Source organism: Lytechinus pictus, chromosome 7 (genome assembly GCF_037042905.1).
Source record: "Lytechinus pictus isolate F3 Inbred chromosome 7, Lp3.0, whole genome shotgun sequence".
NCBI classification, from domain to species: domain Eukaryota; kingdom Metazoa; phylum Echinodermata; class Echinoidea; order Temnopleuroida; family Toxopneustidae; genus Lytechinus; species Lytechinus pictus.
The window spans coordinates 9,643,674-9,668,781 of NC_087251.1; the positions used below are offsets into that span (position 1 = coordinate 9,643,674).

The window sequence follows — 25,108 nt, forward strand, 5'->3', positions numbered from 1 at the left end:
CAATCACCCCATGAAAAAAGGGGGGGCAGACATATCTATTTGCCCCCAATGAATTTGAGAACTTAAAAAAAAAAATGCAATGCAAACTTAAAGGTCAAGTCCACCCCAGAAAAATGTTGATTTGAATAAATAGAGAAAAATCAAACTCGCAATACGCTGAAAATTTCATCAAAATCGGATGTAAAATAAGAAAGTTATGACATTTTAAAGTTTTGCTTATTTTTCATAAAAACAGTGATATGCACAACTCAAATGAGACAGTCGATGATGTCCTTCGCTCACTATTTCTTTTGTTTTTTATTGTTTGAATTATACAATATTCAATTTTTTATAGATTTGACAATAAGGACCAACTTGACTGAATCATATAGTATTAAGCAATGCCCATTCCATATGTTCAGGGAGGAATTAATCGTTGTTTCACTTGACAATAAGGAGAAAAATAGAATATTCCCTATTTCATATAATAAAATACAAAAGAAATAGTGAGTGGATGATGTCATCAGTCTCCTCATTTGCATACCCACCAGGATGTGCATATAACTGTTTTGTGAAATTAAGCAAAACTTTAAAATGTCATAAATTTCTTATTTTACATCCGATTTTGATGAAATTTTCAGTGTTATGCTTGTTGGATTTTTCTCTTTTTATTCAAATCAACTTTTTGTTGGGGTGGACTTGTCCTTTAAGAAGCATGAAAAGCACTTTTAATGAACACTAAACTTGACATAGAAATGTTAATTATCACACATACAAAATTGTATTTTTTGGGTGCGCTGCGCACAATTCTTTATAATAATTTGGTGTGCAGAATGATCAGCCAAAAAATTCCAGTCGTTGAAACTATGAGTTGCTTATTGAAAGGGGAAAAATTTTGCAAATATTATAGAAGCTTCCCCAATTCCATGTTCTTAACAATTACATTCTTTTTAATTGCTGTTTATGCTTTTTTTATGCTGTCTTTAATTTTCTTCCTCTCCTTTTTGTCCTGTTTTACAATATGGAAAAAGTAACCAAATAAATCATTTATGAGCATATGATTTCTACGTAAGCCAAGTTAAAGACGAGTTTGAAGGGTATTTTCACAGGAAGTTCAAGACATTGTTAGTAGAGAGAAAGGTAGATCGAGGGCCAAAAAATGCAGGAAAAAAATGAAAGAAAATTACAGGAATTTCTGCCATACGATAGCTTTATGCCAGTTTATGTTGTTTTTGACGTTTGCGTCTGCTAGAAAAAGTGCAGCCATCGTCATCCCCAACTTAACTCCTCCTTAGTGCAGTGTTAAATGTTTGTGTTATCTTTGAACAAAATTTTTGCTAACACCATTTTCAGAATACCAAATTTCGTGTTATCTTCCTCCCTAACACCACGTATGGGAGTTGCGCTTCGCGCACTGCGGCCATGCGCGGTGTTACCACTTGGGCCACATGCTTTTCATGCTAACACGATTTTCAGAATACAAATCTTGTTAGCTAACACGGTTTTGAGAATACCGCCCCCGGCGATTCAAGGTCCTTTTTCCCATCAATGATAAATCATTCAAGCAGTGATTGTTAGATGATCAGAATCCTAAAAAGTCATCTACACTGGAAAGAAGATTACCAGGAGACCTTGACTGGCTTTCTTAATGCACTGCATAATGTGGAACCACAAGGTACGAAGCACAACAATGGCCTAGCTCAGAAGCATGGTACAAGGTTGATTCTCTGAATCTTTCATCAATCTCACAAGTCACAAATGATGATGATGTTAGAGGATTATAAAGCATCGTGAAGACAGTCTCTTGTTTTGAAACAGACAAATTAAAGATCATACCCCTGTTCCCTCTATCTGTGTCAATCGCTTCTCCAGCTCTAGAAGACGTGCTTGCTGGTCAGACACCATGTTAAACAGCTGCAGAAAAAAAGGATAGCCAAAACAATCAAAGAAGGATAGCCATAACTATCAAACTTCTCAAATTATAATCATAACAAAAATACTGTCAAGAATTATCTTTCTTGAAATGAAAAAATGAGAGCATCTGGCAAAAAATTATTATTTCCATGACGAACTGATAATTTGATAGATATGTTACTCCTTCCAATATATTTAGATACCTGGATTGGAGAAAACTATTCTATGAATCTAATTAAAAACCAAATGTATTTCAATTCATATGACATTCTATCAGCTTCCTTTACTTAAGCTTAATTCTAAAAATAATAGAAAAGAACATTTCAATTAGGCATCTTTTCATGAATATGCTCAAAGTTTTAACACATCAACTAATATCAAAATCTTATTCCTACCTTCTGGTTCTCATTTTCTAGATGTGTGACCCTGTCTCTCAGAGCTTCCACCTCTGCATCTCTAGCTAAACCCATCTTGAAAGAATCCCCAGACTGTGAGAGTGCTGCAAAGCTTAGAGGAGGTACAAAGTGAGGACGATGGAAACCACTGTCTGTAGAACCTGTACCATCTAATGTGGGTTTATCTGATGGGAGTTTGTTTGTTGTAGAGTTGTGTTGAGATGGATCGTTATTGATAGGAGTGGCAGAATCCGTCCTATCGTTATTTACAGACTCTATCGTTGGCATGGGAATAAATTCAGCTTCCTCCAGCTCCTAAAAGTAGGGATAAAATTAATAAATGTGTGAAACAAACTATTGGAAGCAAGGCAGAAACTCAACATCTAATAATGTCAACAATTTACAATAGTAACAAAAATGCCATAAACCTAACAAATATTTATCCTTTTACATACCGTAAGTAACGGACTATAAACCGCACCCCCAACTTTGAACTAAAAAAAACAAAAACAAAATTCATCACACTCTCTTTCTAAATCCTTCTCACAGTTAATTACATGCATATTTGAGGTACCAAGAGACCGAAAAACTAAGGAAAAGATTTCAAATATCAAAAGAGACTACTGGTATACGGAAATCTGCTGTTCTTGATCAATTAATCTACAAATGATAGCAAGAAAGAAAGGTTCCGACATTATTGGCCACTTACACACTCACCTCACAGTGTACACACACACACAGTGTTACAACCGATAATGTCGCACCAACGCAAAATGTCGCAGTCAACGCATAATGATGTAGTTTTTCTAACGCATAACGTCACATGTCGCAACGCATAATGTCGCAGCAAATTGTCAACGCATTATGTCACATGTCGCAACGCATAATGTCACAGCGGTATTTTCTTCAGGACTCAAGCTACAGATAAGATATAAAATATGCTTTCACTAAGTATTTTGAGACACGAGAAAGAGAATTGAGTGATTTGGAAATCAGGATTACTCTTTGTATGGATATTTATCGGTTTATTGCCATTTCGTCTACTGCCTTTTCCCCCACTATCGCATGGTCTGATATCATTTCGTCTACCATTAGTTAGTCAACTATCAACATAGTTTAGTCCAATAACCATTTCGTCTAATTACCAATACGCTGTGACATTATGCGTTGCGACATGTGACATTATGCGTTGACAATTTGCTGCGACATTATGCGTTGCGACATGTGACATTATGCGTTAGAAAAACTACGACATTATGCGTTGACTGCGACATTATGCGTCGGACGCTCTTAGCATAATGTCGCAATCTGCGACTTTATGCGTTGGTGCGACATTATCGGTTGTAACACACAGCACTGCCGTTCTTGTACATTGCAAAGTGCGATACGGTACCGGTACATCACATCACGATATCATCAAATTATGCTACTGTGTCTTTCCTGGCGTAGGAGAGGAAAAAACATTCACATTTCCGCATCACAACCTCACTATCACTCTCGGAATTTGTCTAGCATTCAATGTCTTACTTTTAGCATGAATTTTGGATACGGGATTACAGGAAGTTTCGAGAAACAGAGAATTTGTGCATTTTTTTTCAGTTGTTTTTTACGGCTTCGTGTCGTCTAGTCTCACGTGCGTGTGTGGTGGTATCTTATGAAAAGGAAACAGGAAAGAAAAAATAAGCTGGCGCGCGGGCAGTAATTTCGTAATGGGACTTGTACTTCGGGGGAGGGGGGGGTAAAATGAATAGCGCCAGCTTAAGTCGCACTATACAACGCAAGCTCTCAGCTGTGACAAAATATTACAGAGTATGCTTGGCGTCTGTTTGAACTTAGCCAGGGAACTTTGCTGCTTTGAATCAATGACTTAAGAATAAAGCCAAAATTAGTGTCATGAAGGGAGGTGCATTTGTTAATTAAACTTTTATGGACATTGGACAATATTTGATTAAGATCGTAATAATCGCTTCCCATTACCCGCGGCTCATACCCCTCTAAAGGACATTGCCCTAGGCGGCTACGCCCGGCCACTTGATGTGTTGTGAACTGGCAGACGTGTATGGTACATGTTCGGAAGGGGTTACGACGGGCTGCTAATTATTATTTTCTTGAGTCTTTCTCTAGCCTTGTCATCATAACAGACATCAAAAAAATAAACCAAACTGATTTCTCTGTGAATAACCTTCGTTCAGGGGGAAATGGACTTGGTTTTTTTTTTAGGCCGAGTCCGGCTCAGACCTATCACCGTGAATAAACCGCACCCCCGACTTTTGCTTCTATCCCGCCGAGAAAAAGGTGCGGTTAATAGACCATTACTTACGGTATATGACATCAAGAATTTTTTTAACTTTCTGCTTTAAAATGTATGCTAAAGACAACATAATAATATTGAAGTAACTAAACATGTATGATTTACAAGGTGATAGGTTCTATTGTTACCCATACTGGGTCACCTATAAAAAGTAGGTATATTAGGTCAGAGTGCCTCAGGCCAGCTCAACGGAACCCCACTGACCTCTTCAAATTTTTCAATGATATGACTTCAGTCTCAGCAGGACATGAGAATAAATCTTTCAGGTTTTTTTCACTTACTTAAAAAAAGGGAATTCAAATGTTGTTTCAGTGAAATTGATCTGTGGTATCAAGATTTTTTTTTTTGTGCTCAAACTTATCAATTTTACTATATCCCATTTATCTGATTACCCTATTGCAATACACCATCAGAATCTGGAAAAAAAGTTCTAACATAAGTCAGCCCTATTACAAGATATACTTACATTTTTAAGCCATGGTGGCATGCTGCTTTCTTCACTATTCTCATCATCATCATCATCTCCCCCTCCATTACTTCTTTCATCTCTTTGGCTCACACTGCCACCGGTCTCTTGTCCAGAACTCCCTGTGTAATGTTCTACATCATTTGATGATGTCTCTGGTGTATGATTGGCAGATGGGACTTGCAGTGATGACTGTCTTGATTCAACACTCTGAGAGCTTCTTACAGGTGTTGGATCAGGGGTGCTCTTCTCGCTCTCTTGATCAAAGCTTTCTGTAAAGACACTATCTTGGCTGACTTGGGAACTCACTGAACAAAACAAAGATTAGAGAAACACTGCAACTTCACTGCAAGCAATACACATTGTGTTAGTTTAATCGAGCTTTAATTGAAAATAAATGTGGTAACATTATTCTAGTAGATCTTAATTCTTCACTTGTATGAGCTCTCAATTGTATGAAATTTATAATTTTGCTCACCAAAATATAAAGCACTTATGACAGGCTAAGTTTTAAGGAATCCAAATTAAAGAGAGTGATTACCTTTCAGCTTTTATCAATTTCATTGAAAATATAGCAACTTTTATTAGTTAACAGAAGTGTGCATTTGAGTTGTTAATTAGTGTGGTTGAGTACTCTGCAATAAAATTGTTCATTGAATTCCATTCCCATATTGGCGGACTTTTACGGGGTATACTGCAACAATGTATCTTCATTTAAAAGTATTTATTTTATGAGCAGAAAATGGTATGGGTAAAATACCAAAATAGGACGATATACAATGGCACAACACCAATCCATGTTTAATGAAACAAGATAGGGCAAGGATGTATTCCCTGTATTTAGCTTCCATTTCGCTTCCATTTCTGTTACAAGAAGAGCTAAACATCTTATTAAAATCCAATCAGATTTGTAAGATAAAAAACGGTACCAAAGCAGGTGCTAAAATTGAGCCCCTTCCAACATCTGATGCAGAAAGTTGGTGATGAAAGTGAGCACTTTCAAACTTTTGCTGCTAATAGTTTAAAAGGTCTTTAAAAAACAGATTATCATCCTCACTTAACAGATTTGGTTTCTTGCAACTTCTAAAGTCTTAAATGCTTATATAGGGTGTTGCAAGAAAATATTTACAATAAATTACATATTTTCAATTCACAGATCAATTTGAAGTATAGCAATCAAATCTAATTTTCTTGTTTAAAAAAGCAGACCAGCAATTTAGTCCAATTTTGCAATTACTTTCAATAGTTGTGAATAATTTTGGGACTCAAAAATGACTTGCACTTGATTGTGAGTTTCTTGCAACACTCCATTAGTAGTATTAAGTAACACAAATTAGTTTACCAAAGACACTTTAAACTTAAATATATACAATCATGAATTAAAGAAATTATATTTGATTGAGGAAAATCTTTAAACAATCCAATTACAAACAAAGAAAAAAAAATACAATTGAATAATATCAATTCATCCAAAGCAAGGGTGCTATTAGCATCACATTTGTGCACAACCAAGTAGCCCTTAAAACACAAATGTTGGAGCAAACAGCATTCTCACATCAGCACAAGAAATCAATATGCAGTGCTTACACCATTCTTGTATCATGCTAAGTTTGAAATAAATTGCTTTTACCTTTGCTTGATGTACTATCCATCCGTGGTGAGCGGAACGTCTTTGATTTAGATAAAACTTTTTCTGTTATAGACATAAAGAATAACATCAAAATATTCATTAAATAAAATAAATCATAACCCAGAATTCTGCTGTTTCAAGCAATTAGAGTGCTAGTGGTATTATCCCATGACTATACATGTTTTCAACATTGGTAATAGTTTCATACCTTGTGATTCTTACAAGCAAAGGAATTTCAATTTTAAACTAGCTAGTTAATCTGATATTTTGAATAGTGTAAAAGTAACATCTAAGCAATGTTTACCAATATGTACTTATTACAGATACACAAGTCTTATGGATCAATGGATAGGTTTCAAGATTTTTTAATCATTAAGTCTGGGGCTCATATTCCACCTCAACACTAATGTCCTATTGACAAGATATTAATCTTCATTTGCCACTCTCTATCCAGGAACAAATAAGTATCAGCAGGAAGAAATTCCTTTAATGCAGTTCATGTAGCTCAGCTCAAATGGGTTAATTGGAGTGACTCAAATACCTTTAGTGAATACACAAATTTCCAGTATTAATTCTATAGTTATCATTGGTCTTAACATACAATAAACAGGATATTGGAAGGAATTTTTACCTGCAATGATAATGGTATGCCAGTATCTACAAGAGAGACCAGAGACCATATGAAGAGATCCGAATACAGGTTTAGGAGTAGAGATAGATTGTTTCTTCTTATGACTACCAGAAAGGTCATCACCATGACCTAAACGACCGCTATCAACATGACCAAATGAAAAGATCTGGTTGTCTGTCAGGAGATTAATCAGGTGAAATCAAATAGAATGGAAAATAAATGAAATAGCACAGGCTACTCAAAAATCCAACCTACCACATCTACCTTGTTATTGTCTGAGGAAAACAGGTCATAAGTCATTTCTATATCAAATCATTAATAGTTGCAAAATTCAGCAATTGCTCTATTGTGCATACAATTTCATGTGGTCAAAATATAAGTTTTAAAATGGTATTTGCCATCATTCCATGATACTTATAATTAACAACAGCCAGAATGTAATTATTTGTACATAGTTGGTTAATATTCCCCAAATATAATATTGTACATTCATTATGTGATGAATATTACATCATCATCATTGCCATCATCATCATCAACATCATCATCATCATCACCATCATTATCATCACCATCATCATCATCATCATCATCACCATCATCATCATCATCATCATCACCATCATCATTATCATCACCATCATCATCATCACTATTGTTAATCCTGGAGGTATAACTTCCCAAAAGGAAAGCTCCCAGAGGATACCTTACCCAAATAACTACAACCATGAGGACAAGTACCCAGTTCCTGTTATGGGGTGGATGTCCTGTAGCCTACATAACTTAAAATAAGATACTAATGAATTAAGATGTATCATACCTGTGGTAGCAATTATAGTGAAGCCATCTCCACAGCTTGCTGATACTACATGTTTGCCAGTAAGAACGCCTTTTACTTCACATATTCCTGATCTTCCTTTACAATCTCCTACACCTAACTGACCATATTGATTGGAACCAAACATGATCAAACGACCGAAACCTGTAGAAGTGATAAATCAAGGAGAGAAGCTACATGAAAGGGGTTTTGTAGTTTAGGCATTTTAGATCAGGGAAGCTTCTCATGAAACATCTTGTCAATGAAAATCACCAAAGTTTCAGTTTGCAAAGAATTGGAAGTGATGCGGCAAAAAATCATATCTGAGATGGTTTGGAAATACAGCTATCTTTCTGAAGTGATTGAAGAATGATCGTGTCTACATTCAAATCACAGAGGAAGAGTTAACTTTTTTCATCTATTGAATCTAAAAGGTGATTAGTTGTTTTATATTCCACATAAGAAATTATTTAAATATAGAAAGAAAAGAGACCATACTTCTACAAGAAATAACACCTCAACATAACTTACACTGCTAAATTTAATTCAAATGCGTATGCAAGTGTGATTGGGTGAGACAGTACACAGGGCAATAAACTTTCATAAAAGACAGTACAAAGTGCAACACTGTAATACCAAGATGCTACTATTCTTTCATTTTGAGCATATTCCACCAAATATACGAAGAATTGTCTTATAAAATCATTATGATGACAAAATAATAATCAAATTACAGGACAAAAAATATAATTTTTGAATAATTTCTAAATGTGCTTTAATTTCTTTCAGTGAAAGAGATAAAAATAAACTACATTTCCATTTCTGATCAAGTTAATGGATCATTCAATTCATTTGGGTATCATCAGTATTGACACTCCAACTAAAAAAAATCAAATTTGAATCTAAAATGAAAGAAGAAATATAATAACTCAGATTTGTTTCTCTAATGAAACTGAATATGATCAAATTATCATGTTTCCCTTTACTTACTATCAATAGTAGCAGAGTGTGTATGTCCAGCTGAAATAGCCTTGATATTATATCTGTTAAGAGGTTTCACTAATGTAGGTACATCCTTATAAGGGATATCATAGCACTCCTGTAACCGAAATAGAGAAAACAAATATCATAAATGCTTTGATTGGTCAACTTACTGGATTTAATAACGACATATAATTCATTTCATCATTGTTTTTTCCCGTGTTTTATTGATAGCGAACCACTTGCTCCCTTTACTTTATTTATGGTTTGTATATGTTTGAATAATCGAGATGTCAAAAATGAACATTGTTCAAGCCAAAACCATTCAATTTCCATATACTACCTGACAATCAGGGAGCCTTCACACCTCCAGGGCTGTAACAGGACGTGTTGCAATCAAACACCATTCCAAATATCACACATAATTTCATTCATCCGATCTTAAAGGTACATTTTTCAAAACCATTTGCTTTCTTCAAATACTTGATTGCATGTTAATATGCAATAGGTCCCTGAACTCCTACTCTTTTGGTGCTTCTGCACTGGTTTGCATACAAGCGATTGTTTTTACCTTGACTATTCTCTTCCTGAGACCAGCTGTGACGGTGTTGAATCCTAATCTATTATGTTCATTGCTACCACAAGCATACATCTTGCCATCAGTGGTAAGGAAGAATGACCCTTCAGAACCAGCACAGACTGTCTTGATCTCCTTCTTACCTTGGAATGTTACCTGGATTGACAGAAACAGCAAAAGCATAAAAAACAAATCCTTTTTATTGTTTGTAGTTTTTAAGATTACATAATTCACTAAATCAACTGATAGTTAGCAATTTGGGCTAACAGGAAAAGTGCAGTATAAAGAACAAGTACTAATAATAACAAAGAGAAAGAAACAGAGACAAAGATAAACAGAGACATATAGAAGTAATTGATCAAATGAGAGGGGAGTCAGCAATAAAATGGGGAGAGGGAAAAGTTGAATAGAGAAGACAGGAAGACCGGATAACAAAAGAATAGAAAAAGACAGAAAAATAGAGAACAGTAGGAACAGACATAGAGAAGTGGGAGGTAGGAAGAGGGGGAGAGAGAGAAAAATATTAATAAAATAAAGTTTAAAGATACCAATGAAAGAGTTCTTTTCCTACTAACAAGCAGTTATATCACCATTGGCAGTGATTGGACATGCATATCAAATTCTTACATTATATTTTAATGACTTTATAGTTTATCTATGTGATATCTAGTGAGAATCCAAGCTCTCTGTCCAAAGAAATTAAGTTACTTTGCACAATATGTGACATCAAATAACATCTAATTAATGAGGTGTTATAGCAGCAATGTATTATTCTTGTTTCACTCTGACACATAAAATTTAAAATTGTCAGATGCAAGGTTTTCTTCTTTGAAATTAAAATCTCATTCAATAAACTAGTGAGAGAGGGAAAATGGCCTTAAAGTGTCCCTTGAAAATTGTATGATACCTCATTATTCTGACAGTGACAGCCGAAATCAATGGTCATTCACCGGGTGAACATATCAAGGACATGCTGTTACAGTATCTACTCTTAATATCCAATCTTTAAAACATGCTGTTCTTCAGAGACATTTGATTTTTAAGATAAATGGGGTAGAATAGCCACATTTCCTTTTCTTAATTGCTAGTTTCCACCTGCACTGCTTGCACACAGTGTATCTTAGTAATATCATAACTATTCAGCAGAACACAGCCATTGCCATCAAAATTCATGAACATACACTTTATAAAGATAACCTTTAGACAAGAGAATACCCCTGAAAGTGGATTTGTATAGCTGATGATAAATGATGCCCTTTGTATTCTCTCTACTTAAATTATATATGGTTATTGTTTGGAGCCCAGACTTGGATATATGAATGGCCTCTACTTGCTCCTATATATTCTATAATTGTTTTATATATATCTCTGTGTGTATTCATTTTTGTTTATGAGGAAACAGATGAATGAAAATTGAAAATAAAATCAAATGATACAATATATCCTTCAACATAAAAATACATTCTTTAAGTTTTCTTTTTAAGTTTTGTATTTGCTGTTATTTACTAGATATAGAATGTTAGAAATGTGTCATAGATTTACCTTCTGAGGCAGCCTACAATCATCTTCAGTGCCAATTCCAAGCCGTCCTGTTTGATTAAAAAAAAAGTCAATGAATCAACTTTTGTTGAAACTATATACTATAAATACCACTGAAACGTGAAACATATCTCAACTTACAGGCAGATAAATTATCTCATCAAATTCAATTTATAAACACAGATCAAGAACATTCAACCCACACACTCTACATAATAAACATACATAATAAAATATTGGCACTCTCCAGTGGACATATCACACTGAATTAGCAATCAATCAGAGCACATATTAACGATTGCTTTATAAATCTCTAAAAAATAATTTGCCAAATTTCTCACACTTTAGGGTTAGGTATTTAATTTCCTTGATTATTCAGATTTCAGAGTATTTATTAATCAACTGGATACAGTCCAGTACTGGAACATTTTTTTTTTATATCAATGTCTTTTTTAAATCTTTGATGGAAGAATGCCATGTAGCATACAGGGCCTCTACTAAAGTCTCCATTCTAACCTAAATATAAAAGTGTTTGACTACTATGTATTACTAATTATTCATTACAGTTAATACAAGCAGGTAAACAAAGGACATAAGACTCACCAAACTCTCCACATCCCCATGAGTAGACCTGTTTGTCTTGAGTCAGAGCTAAGATGTGATTATCACCACATGATATCTTATCTACAGGTCTCTCGTCAAAGAATGATACCATGATAGGACTCTTCACTTCTTCCTCATCGTTGTCATCATCATCTTCGGGTTCATAGTCCTCGCCTCTTCCTAAACAACCATAGTAGTCTGAGCCAAATGTGTATAACTTCCCTTCATCTGAAAAAAAGGGGAAAATATATAATAGGCAAATACACGGTGCCATGAGGCCAACTATCTAGAAAAAAATCTATTCCCAGGCACACTATTATTATTACACCACCTGTAGGTTGCGCTGCCATTTCTGATGCTGCATATTCACTGAATTAATCCTGCTGGGTACCTATTAACCTCACCTGAGTTGAGTGCAGCACAATGTGGATCGCTTTCTTGCTGAAGGAAATTATGCCATGGCTAGGATTTGGAAACACAATCCTGTGTTAAAGTCCAGAGAATAATCCACTGGGCCACAATGTGACATAAAGAGACATTAATCAGTAAGTATTCAAGTTCACACAAATAAAAAACATAGAAATTTGTTCCTGTCCTATACAGACAAATCATGAACATGACTCCATTCCTATCTCTGAAAAACAGACACAACTTATGACCCACTCTCAGCCTTAAACACAACTTTCCAACTGCACTTAGTGGCTTAGTGGTAGTGGTCCGCCAAAATATTATTACATAGATTAGTCCTAACACAAACTGAAGTAATACAAACTTACTACAATGCATAAAAATAACAACTACTGTTGATTTGTCATTAACTCTAATCATAACTTCTATGGAAATCTTCATCAAAATTGGCCATCGAGAAATTTAACCATGGTAATTACCACCAATGGCAGGGTGATCATTATCTGGTATATAATTTCTCTTCAAACAGAATAATTATTGAATAACAATTGAATACAAGTACATTTCATTACTGACCTGTGACACAAGCGGTGAACTCTTCCCCGCATGATACTGCCTTGACCGGTATACCCTGCAGCTTTTCAACCTTTTTTGGAGCTTTGTAACAAGCTGTATCTCCGTGTCCAAGCTGACCAACTAACTCTTGACCACCATGGACATTCTAAACACATGGTCAAATAAAAATCCAAAAAAGAAATATATGTTGAACCTATGATACACAACAATCATGTAGCTTTCAAAATAATAGAAAAACTTAAAATAAGTCTGTACTATCTGACATGCAGATAATGGTGGATCAGTCTCCAGATTAATAAAGAAATATATCAAACAGAAATGAATCTGATGAAACCTACAGCTGATGGAGAATATTAAGACACTTCCCAAATTCATGAATATAATGTATGTTACTATGATGCAACAAGTCCCTGAATGGATCAGTTAAATATGACCTTAGTGATGGAAATTCAGCAGACTGGTTTAGTCAATTGCCAGTAATATGCAATAGTCACTATAAACTGGAGTCCCTTTGAGTTAAACATAATTTCTGGCATGAGGTTCAGTTGTGGAAGTAAAGGTCTCCATATGATTAAAAAATGTGGATTATAATGCAAGAATTAATGTATGCATACTGTGAGATTTTTAATAACAAAAATATTCAGTAAATGTCTCTACGTTCCTGCAAGTCACATGCACTTCACATAAAAATGAAATATGACACTATATACTACTAATTATTTTGATTGATCATTTCAACAAGGGTTTTGGAGGTGCCATATTAATATTGAGGCATCCAAAAGTAAGCCATTAGCAATTGCTGTTTTACTGAAATATTCCGCCTAAATATCATGAAGAGACTGAAAAAAGTGAAATCACAACAATTACATAATGTAAGCCATCCTATAAAGTAACCTGATATACTTACAGCCCAAGTAAAAATTTCCTTCTCTACAGTGACAGCAGCAAAGTGTGAGTGGCCTGCTGCCACTTGTAATGCTCTGTTTCCATCTTTGAATGCTTCAAGCTTCAGAGGAGTCAGGCGACCCCCACCCCAGTAAAATACCTATAGATATAAGTAACGAAACAAAATACCCCATCAACAATAAAAAATAATGTAATATTTCTCTCTATATCAAATCAAATTGAGGGTAACTCAATTCGAGTGTTTATAACTGATAAAAAAAATCTACTGTATGTCATTTGAAGTACACATCAATCATTGATTCAAAGGCAATTGGATACTGGAAGCATTTTCAAATACTGTTACAAAACCTTATACTGGTCTGATTTAACATACTTTAAAACAAAAGTGAAGGCTGGAGCTCAGCTTAATAGCAGCAAATCTCTTTTCAACAACATTACAATGTATGAAAGCAATACAATTGTTTATCAATCATTACCACTGTTAGTAGGTTAATGACAGTATGAGGAAGAAAGTACATTAGACATGACTCATCAACACACTGGAAGGAAAGCAAACTTTTATTTCAAAAACCATTCCAGTTTACATTCATCTCAAATCATTTGAATTAGTCATTTACAGCCTTTAAATGTTACAATATCAATATGCATATAAAGCAATCATATAAAGATTATGATGGGGAAAATATTGATTTATAGATCATGTCAATGCTGACTTAGCAATGAAAAACTACAGATAGATCAATTAATTTTATAATAAAGAAAGTGGCATTGCATTGTAAGTTTATCATTTTCAGAACACAGCTGCATATGTGGAGTAAAAATAATGTGATCTAATTATCTATGGTTTGGGTCTATTTATTATTCTGCACATATATATGCACCTGGGATCAATGTCAATTACTAAACACGTACACCTATACAGTGCATATCAGAAAATAATGAAACAGAGAACTGACAATGTTTTATCACAACATTGTATAGCATATTGTTTCTTCTTCAAATTTCTTCAGATGCAACTAATGTGGTGCCTTATCTACAAATGAGTGAGTAAAACATATACAGTTGCGCTAAAAAATGTGTAAATCCCACCACAAAATGCATTCTTTCGTGTTGAATGTAGACAACAAAACTATGTTTGGCGAGCTCAAAGAAACAATCTTTATTGAATATAATATTTTATCACCTGACTTCACAATTAACTATCTAAAACATGGCAACACTTAAACTCTTTAAATATGTTCATTTTCTGGAGGGGTTCACTAACTTTTGAGCACCACTGTAAGAAGAAAGGATATCAGAAGTTGTTTGAAGTACATGTATGGTATCAAAATTAAACAAGAATATCACAAAAGTTCCATATTTGTTAATGATATTGATATACCTCCATCAAAGAAAATAACCAATGAATAACCAACCAAGATTTGATTCTTGAGACAGCTTGAATTTTCATAACTTCATTCAACAAACAAATGTAGACTGGCTGCTTACAATAGCAACAATATAGTAAACACTTACGCATGGCTGATCGTCAGCAAAACTGAGTGTCAAGTCTGACAGCTAACGTGCAAAAATAAATGCTTCATGAAATTATGGAAATTTAAGCACTATTTGAAAAAAATTGTGAATCTAAGATTCATACCTCACTGTTTGTGAAAGTAACAACTGGTACCGTTTCTGCTTGGAAGCTGCTTTGACTTTTAGCTTTCCTCACTATGCCATTCAGCTCCCAAACCTTCCTTTCTCGTTCTCTATCAGAAAGTGTGTAAATTATATTGTTGAACAATGTAGACATGACACAAATAGGTGAGTTCCAAATAAATGAAAGTGGTGTGACTTCATAACTAAATTTTTTTTATTTTTTATTCTAGGTAAGATACTCTTCTGTGTAAAAATAAAATTTGTTTTATTTGTTAATAGGTTGTTAATCATTCATCGCTGGACCAAATCACTCCTATAATGACACTTAAGATATTTTGCAATGGTTGGTAGGTAAACATAATTTCAGGAGCTAATGCTGATGCTCATCTCTTCAAGAGTAATGAAAAATATATAAATAAGATTTGGCTCTAACTCTTTTCCTGTTGAATATGAAGAGATAATTCAATATCATGGATGAGTGAGTACACACTGAAATGAATGGCAAGATATTGGGTAATGTTTCTTGTGAACATTTTAAATGAACACTTTATACTTAATGAAAGGTCAATTGATCAGGCACAACTTCAAGGATAATTTCAAATTTACACACAGATACACACAGCTTCTTGCTTATTCATTTGGTGGAAAGTTATATGCACAAAGTAACTCTTCAAAGTAACTAGGTTCTTGCCACAAATTTGACATACAAAGGTTTTAACTGTCTTTAACAAGCACCCCCCCCCCCCAAAAAAAAAGAGAAAACTATTATGATAATAATGGAATAAATAAATAAAAATATAAAGAATAAATAAATAAAAATAAGAAAAAAATACATTAAAAAAAACAAGACACCATACCCCTCCCCTCATGAAAATTGATAAATAAAATGGATACATTACATATATGACAAATTATGAAAGAAATAAACAGTCAATTAAGAAAAGAAAAATTGATAAATAAGCAAATAATACATTTCAAAGACTATAAAAGAAATTGAATATTAAATCATGAATGCATACATTTATATTATAAGATACAAATTGATAAAGGCTAATGAAAACAAATAAAATAACATAACTGTATATTTATGTTCAGAAAAAAAGGACTCACTTTTTCTTGTCATTCAGCAATGGGTTTGCCATGATTTCAGCAGCACTTGGTCTCTTTTCTGGTTCCTAAGCAGGAAGATTTCAAATGAACTTTGATACTTAATTCACTACTGCATCAGAATTAAACTGTCAAGAAAACTGGCATAGTAACAAGATATACATACATCAACACAATTAACATTACTTCATAGATACTTTCCACATCTCAAAGGTTCTTCATAAACTAACAAAACAAAACAAAAATCAAGAAATATTAAAGGAAAAATATGACTAAATACTTGAAATATATTGATATGGCATTGTTGCTATGCCAACACTGTTCATATGTCAACACCAATTAGAGGTAGAGGGTGTTTTGTTTCCCCCTTGTCAGCCCACACTAGATTTGTCACCAAGGTCAGCCAATTCACCCTCATGTGTGGTATGAATTCGTCTTCAATCTAATGCCTTCAACAATTACTTTCTCACAAAGTAACAACTGTATGTACCATTCTTTTAAGCATAAGGCTGTCAAAATTTTCAAAATAAATCTTAATGACTGTCTTGTGAAATTGGTTTGTAACATTATGCACATTTAATCGTTTAATGTGAGTAGCTCCTAATTTCTTGAAGTTCTATTCATGGGGAAAATTATTTTCTACATTCATGACTACATCCCTATGATCTAGGATACCCTAGGTAGCACCCCTAGCACCCCTCCCTCCCCCCATCCACTGGAAGTGCCAACATAATAAACATACAAGAGAACAAAAACCCCAAAAAACAAAAAAACAGTAACTTATGAATAAATAAATTTAGGTAACAATCACAAAATCCTTTAAGTAAGAGGAATAGTTTTTACATATTTTCTCTCCTGTTTAGGAATTCAAGAAATCTCTTTATTTCAAAGTAGTACCTTGGCTAGGAGTTGTGTAACTAAGCTGTGCATCTCTTTGCTGTATCGTTCATCAATATCCTCATGTTCCTTCTGTACGATCCCCCATACAACCTTCAACTGGTTCTAAAAGAGCAGGAAAAAAAATTGTTATTCATTTATCTCTCTCACACACAAAAACATATATTTTTCTACTCCTCAACGATTTATAAATCAACCAAGCAAAAGAGTAAAATTACATTCAACCTGATGATAAAGACAATCCACTGCACTTAATCATAATTACTTATCAAATGTTGGTACTAAATGTAATTCCTGAATAATTAGAATGGATGCTAAAAAAATCAAACTTTGATTTAATCTCTACATGTATACTTATCACCTTTTCTTCAGAATAAAAAAGAAAATCTCACCGAAGCCTCAAATACTCTTCTGAGAGTGAGAAGTTCATAAAGCACACATCCAATTGCCCATATGTCACTCTTAGCATTGTATCTAGGATAAAACACAATATATACTATATGATATATAATAGAAAATATTAAATTGAAAAGTCATAATATTTCATTACATGTATACTGTTGGAATTAGGTATTATGATGGATATTTGTTCGTTCTATGGCAGAAGGGCAGTAGATGAGTCAGGCTCATAACACTCTTTTGAATTGATCTGACAATCTAACCAACCACATGAACAGGGTAAACAATTTTCAATTTCATATAAAACAACTTGTTTGCGGAAAAAATATGTGTAATTACTTAATACAAATTACACTTAACACAGTTTGTAACTTATCCTGTGAATACTAAAGGATTTAATTGTAACAATTAAAAACAAATGAAATTATATTTTTCATTGATATCAAAGACAGATCTATGGAAAAGTAGCAAATCATAATTTTTTCTACTTCACAATACAAAATACCATCATACTCATTTGCTTATTTTGAGCATAAAAGCGCTGAGGTAGAGAGTAGTCCGACTTGTTGAAAAATCTAAACATGTAAATGAGAGCTATTTGTTCTCCTATTTGTAATTCTACTATTTCCTAAGTTACTTACTGCTGTCCTTTTACTAATTCTGGTGACATGTACAATGGAGTCCCAACAACCTGTTTTAAATTTTAAGAACAGAATACATAAAAGTAAATTAAATATTCAAAACATGAACATTTATTACCTCATTATATCTAGACTATCGAGACAAATTTTTTTTGGATGTGTACATAAAAGAAGTAAACAACCATCCAAATACTATTACCACCCCATCCCCCCCCAAAAAAGAAAATCCTGTACATGTAGGTACCGTAGGTTTCATGAGCCCAATTACAACAGGAGGGCTAAAGATATTTGTCGACCCAACCCATTCGATTTTTTTTTCAATTGATATTGCTCATTGACAAAAGTGTATGAATATAATTGAAAATCTAACACTGATTCTAGAAATGGTAACTACTGAACTTCCTTTGCCCAAATTGGGAAGATATAAAATGACTTTGGAACCATTTTTTTGCTGGCGGAAGAATTAGGGCTATTTTACTGTTTCAGTTGATAAATTTGATCCCATCATAGTTATCTTCATAAATTGCGATTTTATTTTTTAAATGAGCTGGCTACGATACCCTTCTCGGGTCAGATATGGAATGTCAGATATACATCCTATCCAATGGTAGTAAACATTCGACCCTCTAATTTCACGTTTATTTTTTATCAATTTTTCAAAAGAACCAATTAACACACAAGTCTATGGGGAACGTTTTACGCGTGCGATGCCCGTAGGTGATTTAAATCAGAATTCCTGTTGGACTGAGAATAGTGTCACAATTAAATTATTGTTTATGGGGCAGTCACATTTCCCCTACAGCGGCCATAAGGCAAGTCGAAAACAGCAGTTTCTAACATTATTTGTACCAGCTACATAGGTGGATTGAATAAAAATAAATAAAGCAGCTGTTTTCGGGAAATGACTGCACCATTAACAATCACATACAAATAGAGTGGACACACCTTATTTTATCATTTCCATTTAATAATTTTAATACTAGAATGTACATAGTAAAAAAAAGGCAACAAAGGTTTTTATTTCATTAATTATTGAACAATTCAAAATGGAAGAAATAAGAAAATTTGCTGCTTACTTCATATGCTGTCATTATTACATGTATGCAATGAATGAGCCATTAACGTGATGTCTACACATTCATTTTTCTTTTTTTATATAATTCTTTGTTATTTCCCTTGCTTCATGACAAAATGATTTATTGATAAACAAATCTATATTTTACATTCTTTGCACATAGAATGTAAACTCCAGGGTTTTCTTACCGTTTCTGCCATTTTATCATCCCCTAAAACTCTAGAGATGCCAAAGTCTCCAAGCTTTATCAATCCAGATTTCGTCAAGAATATATTGAGTGTCTTAATATCTCTGAAACATATAAGTGTTATAAGAATTTCAAATAGATAATAAAAATTTACTATAAGTTAATGTACTCTACTCAAAGTGTACATGCTACAGATGTGTAATATTACAAATAAAAGAACATCATTGATGGCTAAATTGTTAAACAGGAACATGTATGTTGCAAAGACTTACAAAAAATGATTTCAAAGGCTGCAGTATATTTTCAAGATAATGAACTGTGTATGATCTATGATGTGAAAGTTGTGGAAATACTGTACAAATTACAAGTGATTACCTGTGAAGGACATCTATTTGATGAATATATGCCACAGCAGCAACAGTTTGGAACAGATACCATAACACCAGCTGAAATGTCAAAGAAAATCATTTATGTTTCCTTCAAAACAACTTCTCTCAATTGAAAATTATGAAAACGAAAAATGGCCCTGAAAAACGCAAAATAGCAAGTCAAACTACAGTGTACTTCCATTAAGTACTTTTATGACATTGGAATTGTAACAAATTTTATGACTAAAATAAAGCATCAATACAAATCAAAATTAGCATACACATTTACAAAATCTTGTGTATTTGATACAATGGGAATATGACAAAGTTAAAAACAACAAATACCAAGAACTACCCTTTAGCTTACTATACTTACAATGTAGAGTAATATTGATTTTGTTTGGGACACCAGAAGCACACAACCATAACACATTGACAATTGTTAATGGGGTGACATACACTATAAAGGTTATCGAGGTCATTTCTACAAGCTACACAACCCTTTTGTGTAGATAGTTTGAATACAAAACAATCACACAAAACTTGAGACAACTTGTTATCAAAACAAAACACCAGTTTTTACAAATTTTGTCTCTATTTTCACTTGCAATTGATAATATTTTTGCAGCATATGTAGCATGTGCAACTAGTGTATAAATGAGAAATTATGAGTTTTCTATTAATACAGGTATGTCTGAACAGAAAAATTGATGGGAATCATTACCTCTTCTTCAAACAGTGTACCATCTTGATGAACAATTTTCTCATAAAGGGTGCCTCCTGAAAATGAATTAATGATTTCATCAATAATATTCACTTTTAATCCTTTCAAGAAAGGACTACATGAGTGATATAATTTAAAGTATAAATCAGTCAACTAGAATTCTGGTTTTCACAGGATGTGAAACAGTTTTTTTTTTCATTAATTAACAGTCCAAACACGATGATAATACAACAAAAAATCTATCAATTTTCAATTATTTTGGGGAAAAACACCAACATCACTAATATGCAAAGCTTTATTTCATTTCAATCATATTTCAAATACAAGTTTGTAGACAATCTGAACTACAATATATTACAGGTTTACGGCCTGGACTTGGGCTCAACAATTTTATTTTCTTTCATTGGATAACAATTCTGCAATATGAGAGAAATACACTATGTTTTGTCCAAAAGTGGTTATACCTAAGAATGTTTCCAAAGATGATGATGATTCCAAAAGCCAGCTCTTTCGTTTTGTACTTGAGCATAATAACAAGTTTCTACTACAAGAATGTTAAACATGGCAAATTTGCCTTCTCACTGAAACAACTTAGTACAACCATCTACATGTAATAAGTCCTCACTCTAACATAATTTGATGCAAGAGAGAGAATCCTCATTCTCATATGAATATGGAAATGAATGATACAAAAGATGGTGGTCATACGGAAATACAGCTTTCCAGTAGCAGTATTACCAATTACTTTGGAACAGTATATTGTTTGCTTATTTGAAGTTTACTTTCATAAGCTTTATTTTTGATTGATTTTCAGTCTTTGATAACCTTAAAGCATCAAGGAAAACACATTCAATTATTATTAAGAAAATGAACATCAGCGTCAAATGTTTTGTATAAAATAAAGCAATTACACTATTCATATTTTTTATATTTCAAAAGTTACAAGTTGTAATTTTGATTAATGAATTAATTTGATTTTTAGAATTTATAATGAAATTTATTTTCCTCATAATGTTTGTATGTATATAATGGTATCATGCTATAATTATTATCTGTATACTGTCTTTTAACTTGAAATGTAATATGTTAGACAATCATTGTATTTGTAAGCATGCTAAAATTTCAGCCATTTGGCTGCCATGTATGCAATTGATCTTGTCAAATAAATATCATTATTGAATTGAATTTTACTGTTACACAGAATTTATTAATAGTGTAGTAGGTTTCACGGTACACCATGTATCTTTCTTGGGCAAGTGTCGGTCCTGAAAAAGACCACCCAAACTTAACTGCTATGCTGACCTGTATGTCTGTATTCAAATTCATTTTTGAATGAACTGACCATTGGCATACCAGTATACCCAGTTGTTGTGTCCAGATGATGAATTTTTGAAATTCATGATTTGGAAAAATGTACAAGCAAAGTTTCATCAAATTTTTAGTAAAAAATGTTAGGAAAGATCATAGAGAGCAAAATAGAAAAAGTGTCCGGACATCCGACCCCCCATCATACTCCATTTCAATGAAGAGTGATGGAGTTTGGGTGGTCCTTTTCAGGACCAACACTTGCCCAAGAAAGATACATGTACATGGCGTAGTGGAGACCGGGGTTAGTTGGAACGTGGGGTAAGTTGAAACATTGTAATTTTCTTTAACGTCTTTAAATAAATTTCTGCAATACTGCCCTCAGTTTATTGCCATTATCAACAGCCATCCACCATATTACAGACAACACATGTGCAACAAGCCTGGTGAAGTTAGAAAGGAATTTTTGTTTTTTGACCTTCTGAGTAATTTTGTTCTCTTTCAGAAATGTTTTATTATTTCAGAGAAGTTTATAGATCAAGTTGGCCATTTTGGGGGTATGATAGACACTTGTACCAAGCTACAAAATGAGGTTATTAATATGCCATGGTGAAGTCCTTTTTTTGTGCTGTAAGCTTATAAACGTCAAATGGGCCTCCGGGGTTAGTTGGAACAAAATTGAAGGGGCTAGTTGAAACATGTTCCAACTTACCCCAAACATAATTATGAATAAAAATATATAAAGTATTTCACACTCTTCTGAACATGTATTGTATACCATGCTTGTTTTGTTTATCAGTTACATGTAGGTCTGAGTGTGCATTTAAGGCCTATTGTAGGCCCCTAATGCAATATTAACCAGTTATCAAACTGGGGGGGGTCAATTTGAGCCCCCCCCCCCCTCGAGAAATTTGGTCACTACGCCGTCGCGCGAAATTTTTTTTGACTACACTGCTCGCTGACTTTTTACTTTCAAGTCTTGCGCATCATTTGAGACCAAATTTGCGGTGCCTGTGTGCGCGGTTTCGAAATTACGCAACATTTTGTACGTGCATGTCGGACCCAAAATTGCTCAAAAACGTGATTCCATGTACAAGGTCAATGCAAATTGTGTTTTTCAACCAAAAGTCATAAATGTATGATTATTAGGTGGTCTGTCTATGACAGATCACCTTTTATGTTTGTCCGAATTTTCTTTCTTTCTTTATTTATTTATTTATTTATTTTTATTTCTTATTTTTATTTCCTCCATTTCTTGTGGACAGCAAATCTCAGAAAGTTCATATTCAATAATCATCAAAATATCAGCACATATCAACATCAATAAGACCTCAATTCTGCAAGAATCTTAATGTCATGACGTCATCATGACGTCATCTAGACGCCATTTTGTAAAATCACATTATCAATCATATCTCCATTATCAATTATCAAAAATAAATCAAATTCACATGACATAAACTTCAGATCAAGGGTCATCAGGTCATGTCATCAAAGGTCACCTGAAGGTCACGACGCGCGCGTACGCGCGCGTCAAAATTTTAAAATGCTAAAAATCACTTTTTGACCAAAACAGAGTACGTTTTAGGTCATTTTAAGCATTTCAAAAAATTGCGCGCGCAAACGTATGCGCGCGCGTTTCCGCGCGTAACGCCTTGAATGCAACTCAGAAACACCGTTTTTTTTATTTCATTGCATTGATCATATAATTTTGAGCAATTTGATACCTTGATCAACCTTCTACGACCATTAATAAGGAAATTAACACCCGTTAAAGTTTGCAGCACGTGTGCGCGCGAGCTCTCACTATAGGCCATATATGGGCAAAAACATGCCTATAGAAAATCCGCTGTAGCTCTTCAGAACGCATGGGGACCCCCAATTTTTTTTTCATATTTTGATAGAGTATGAACTAGAGATATAATTTCATGTCTCATTTGACCCTCAAGTATATTATGACGTCATCAAAATGGCGTCGGAATTCAAAAAATCCATTTTGCCTATTATGACGTCATTATAATTATGCAAATCTTGCTCTAACTCCGTGAATATTGGTCAATTTTCACCCAATTTTTGATATGTTGTAGCTTAGTTCTTACTCTTTCTGAGTTATTGCCTTTATTTTTCATTTTGATAGACAAATCATCCTCAAAAATTGCAAATAATAATGGCATGTCATTTTTACTCATTTTGCGTGTAATCTCTATGGGACATGACTTTTTCTCAAAACTAGATTCTACATTCTTCTATTTCGTAAGCCATATCTCCAATTTTTGTTGCTAGTTATCCCTGAGCTTTTAGTATGTTGTAGCTGAGATTCTAAGCTTTCGGTTGCGTTTCCTTCATTTTCCGATCAGATGTCGGGATCATGCCCGTAATTCACTTGCAAGATTGGATTTGAGATTCTGGTGTTTTGCTTACGTGTTAAGTCTATGGGAAATATTCTAGCTCAATCGGTTAGGCGTCAGACTTACTTCTCATTCCATCATGCAGGCAGGGGTTCGAGTCCGCGGGTGAACATGATTTTTTTTTTTTTTTTTTAGCTATCTTGCCCACGATCAATTATAACAATTCTAACAAATAATAGCTAAAATATTGCAAAATAAAACAGATTATAATTACTTTTTTATATCATATCTATTTATCTGTCTGTCTATCTACCTACATGACATATCTATCTCTCTGTCTAATATATATCTTTCTGTTTGAATACGTCCCTCTCTCTCTATCTATCCATATGTCTGTCTGTCTATCTACCTACATTGTATATCTATCTGTCTGTTTATCTCTCTCTCTCTCTCTCTGTCTAATATATATGTATCTATCTGTTTAGATATGTCTATCTATCTATCCATCCATCTGCCTGTCTCTATCTATCTATCTATCTATATATCTATCTATCTATCTGTCTGTCTGTCTCTCTATCTATCTATCTATCTGTCTATCTATCTATCTATCTATCTATCTATATGTCTGTCTCTCTATTCATCTATATGTCTGTCTCTCTATCTATCTCTGTCTCGATCTCTATCAA

At 33.7% G+C, this 25,108-nt stretch overlaps 1 protein-coding gene across 2 annotated transcripts in view; it reads right to left on the reverse strand.

Moving 5' to 3' along the window:
• Positions 1 to 330: 330 nt before the first annotated feature.
• Positions 331 to 25,108, reverse strand: part of LOC129265009 (serine/threonine-protein kinase Nek9-like) — a 31,232-nt gene continuing 6,454 nt past the window's right edge. The window contains exons 3-22 of one of the 2 annotated variants that reach the window (XM_064101876.1): positions 20,770 to 20,825; positions 20,053 to 20,123; positions 19,679 to 19,781; positions 18,416 to 18,465; positions 17,768 to 17,849; positions 17,376 to 17,480; positions 16,482 to 16,546; positions 15,373 to 15,481; positions 13,735 to 13,872; positions 12,828 to 12,972; positions 11,844 to 12,071; positions 11,244 to 11,290; positions 9,696 to 9,857; positions 9,134 to 9,242; positions 8,147 to 8,308; positions 7,327 to 7,500; positions 6,696 to 6,758; positions 5,066 to 5,337; positions 2,289 to 2,603; positions 331 to 1,893 (exon numbers count right to left, since the gene is read on the reverse strand). In XM_064101876.1, coding sequence (XP_063957946.1) covers positions 1,810 to 1,893; positions 2,289 to 2,603; positions 5,066 to 5,337; positions 6,696 to 6,758; positions 7,327 to 7,500; positions 8,147 to 8,308; positions 9,134 to 9,242; positions 9,696 to 9,857; positions 11,244 to 11,290; positions 11,844 to 12,071; positions 12,828 to 12,972; positions 13,735 to 13,872; positions 15,373 to 15,481; positions 16,482 to 16,546; positions 17,376 to 17,480; positions 17,768 to 17,849; positions 18,416 to 18,465; positions 19,679 to 19,781; positions 20,053 to 20,123; positions 20,770 to 20,825 — 2,540 coding nt within the window. In that variant the 3' untranslated portion in view covers positions 331 to 1,809. Of the gene's footprint in view, positions 1,894 to 2,288; positions 2,604 to 5,065; positions 5,374 to 6,695; positions 6,759 to 7,326; positions 7,501 to 8,146; positions 8,309 to 9,133; positions 9,243 to 9,695; positions 9,858 to 11,243; positions 11,291 to 11,843; positions 12,072 to 12,827; positions 12,973 to 13,734; positions 13,873 to 15,372; positions 15,482 to 16,481; positions 16,547 to 17,375; positions 17,481 to 17,767; positions 17,850 to 18,415; positions 18,466 to 19,678; positions 19,782 to 20,052; positions 20,124 to 20,769; positions 20,826 to 25,108 lie in introns of both variants that reach the window. The other variant, XM_064101875.1, reaches the window with a different exon arrangement.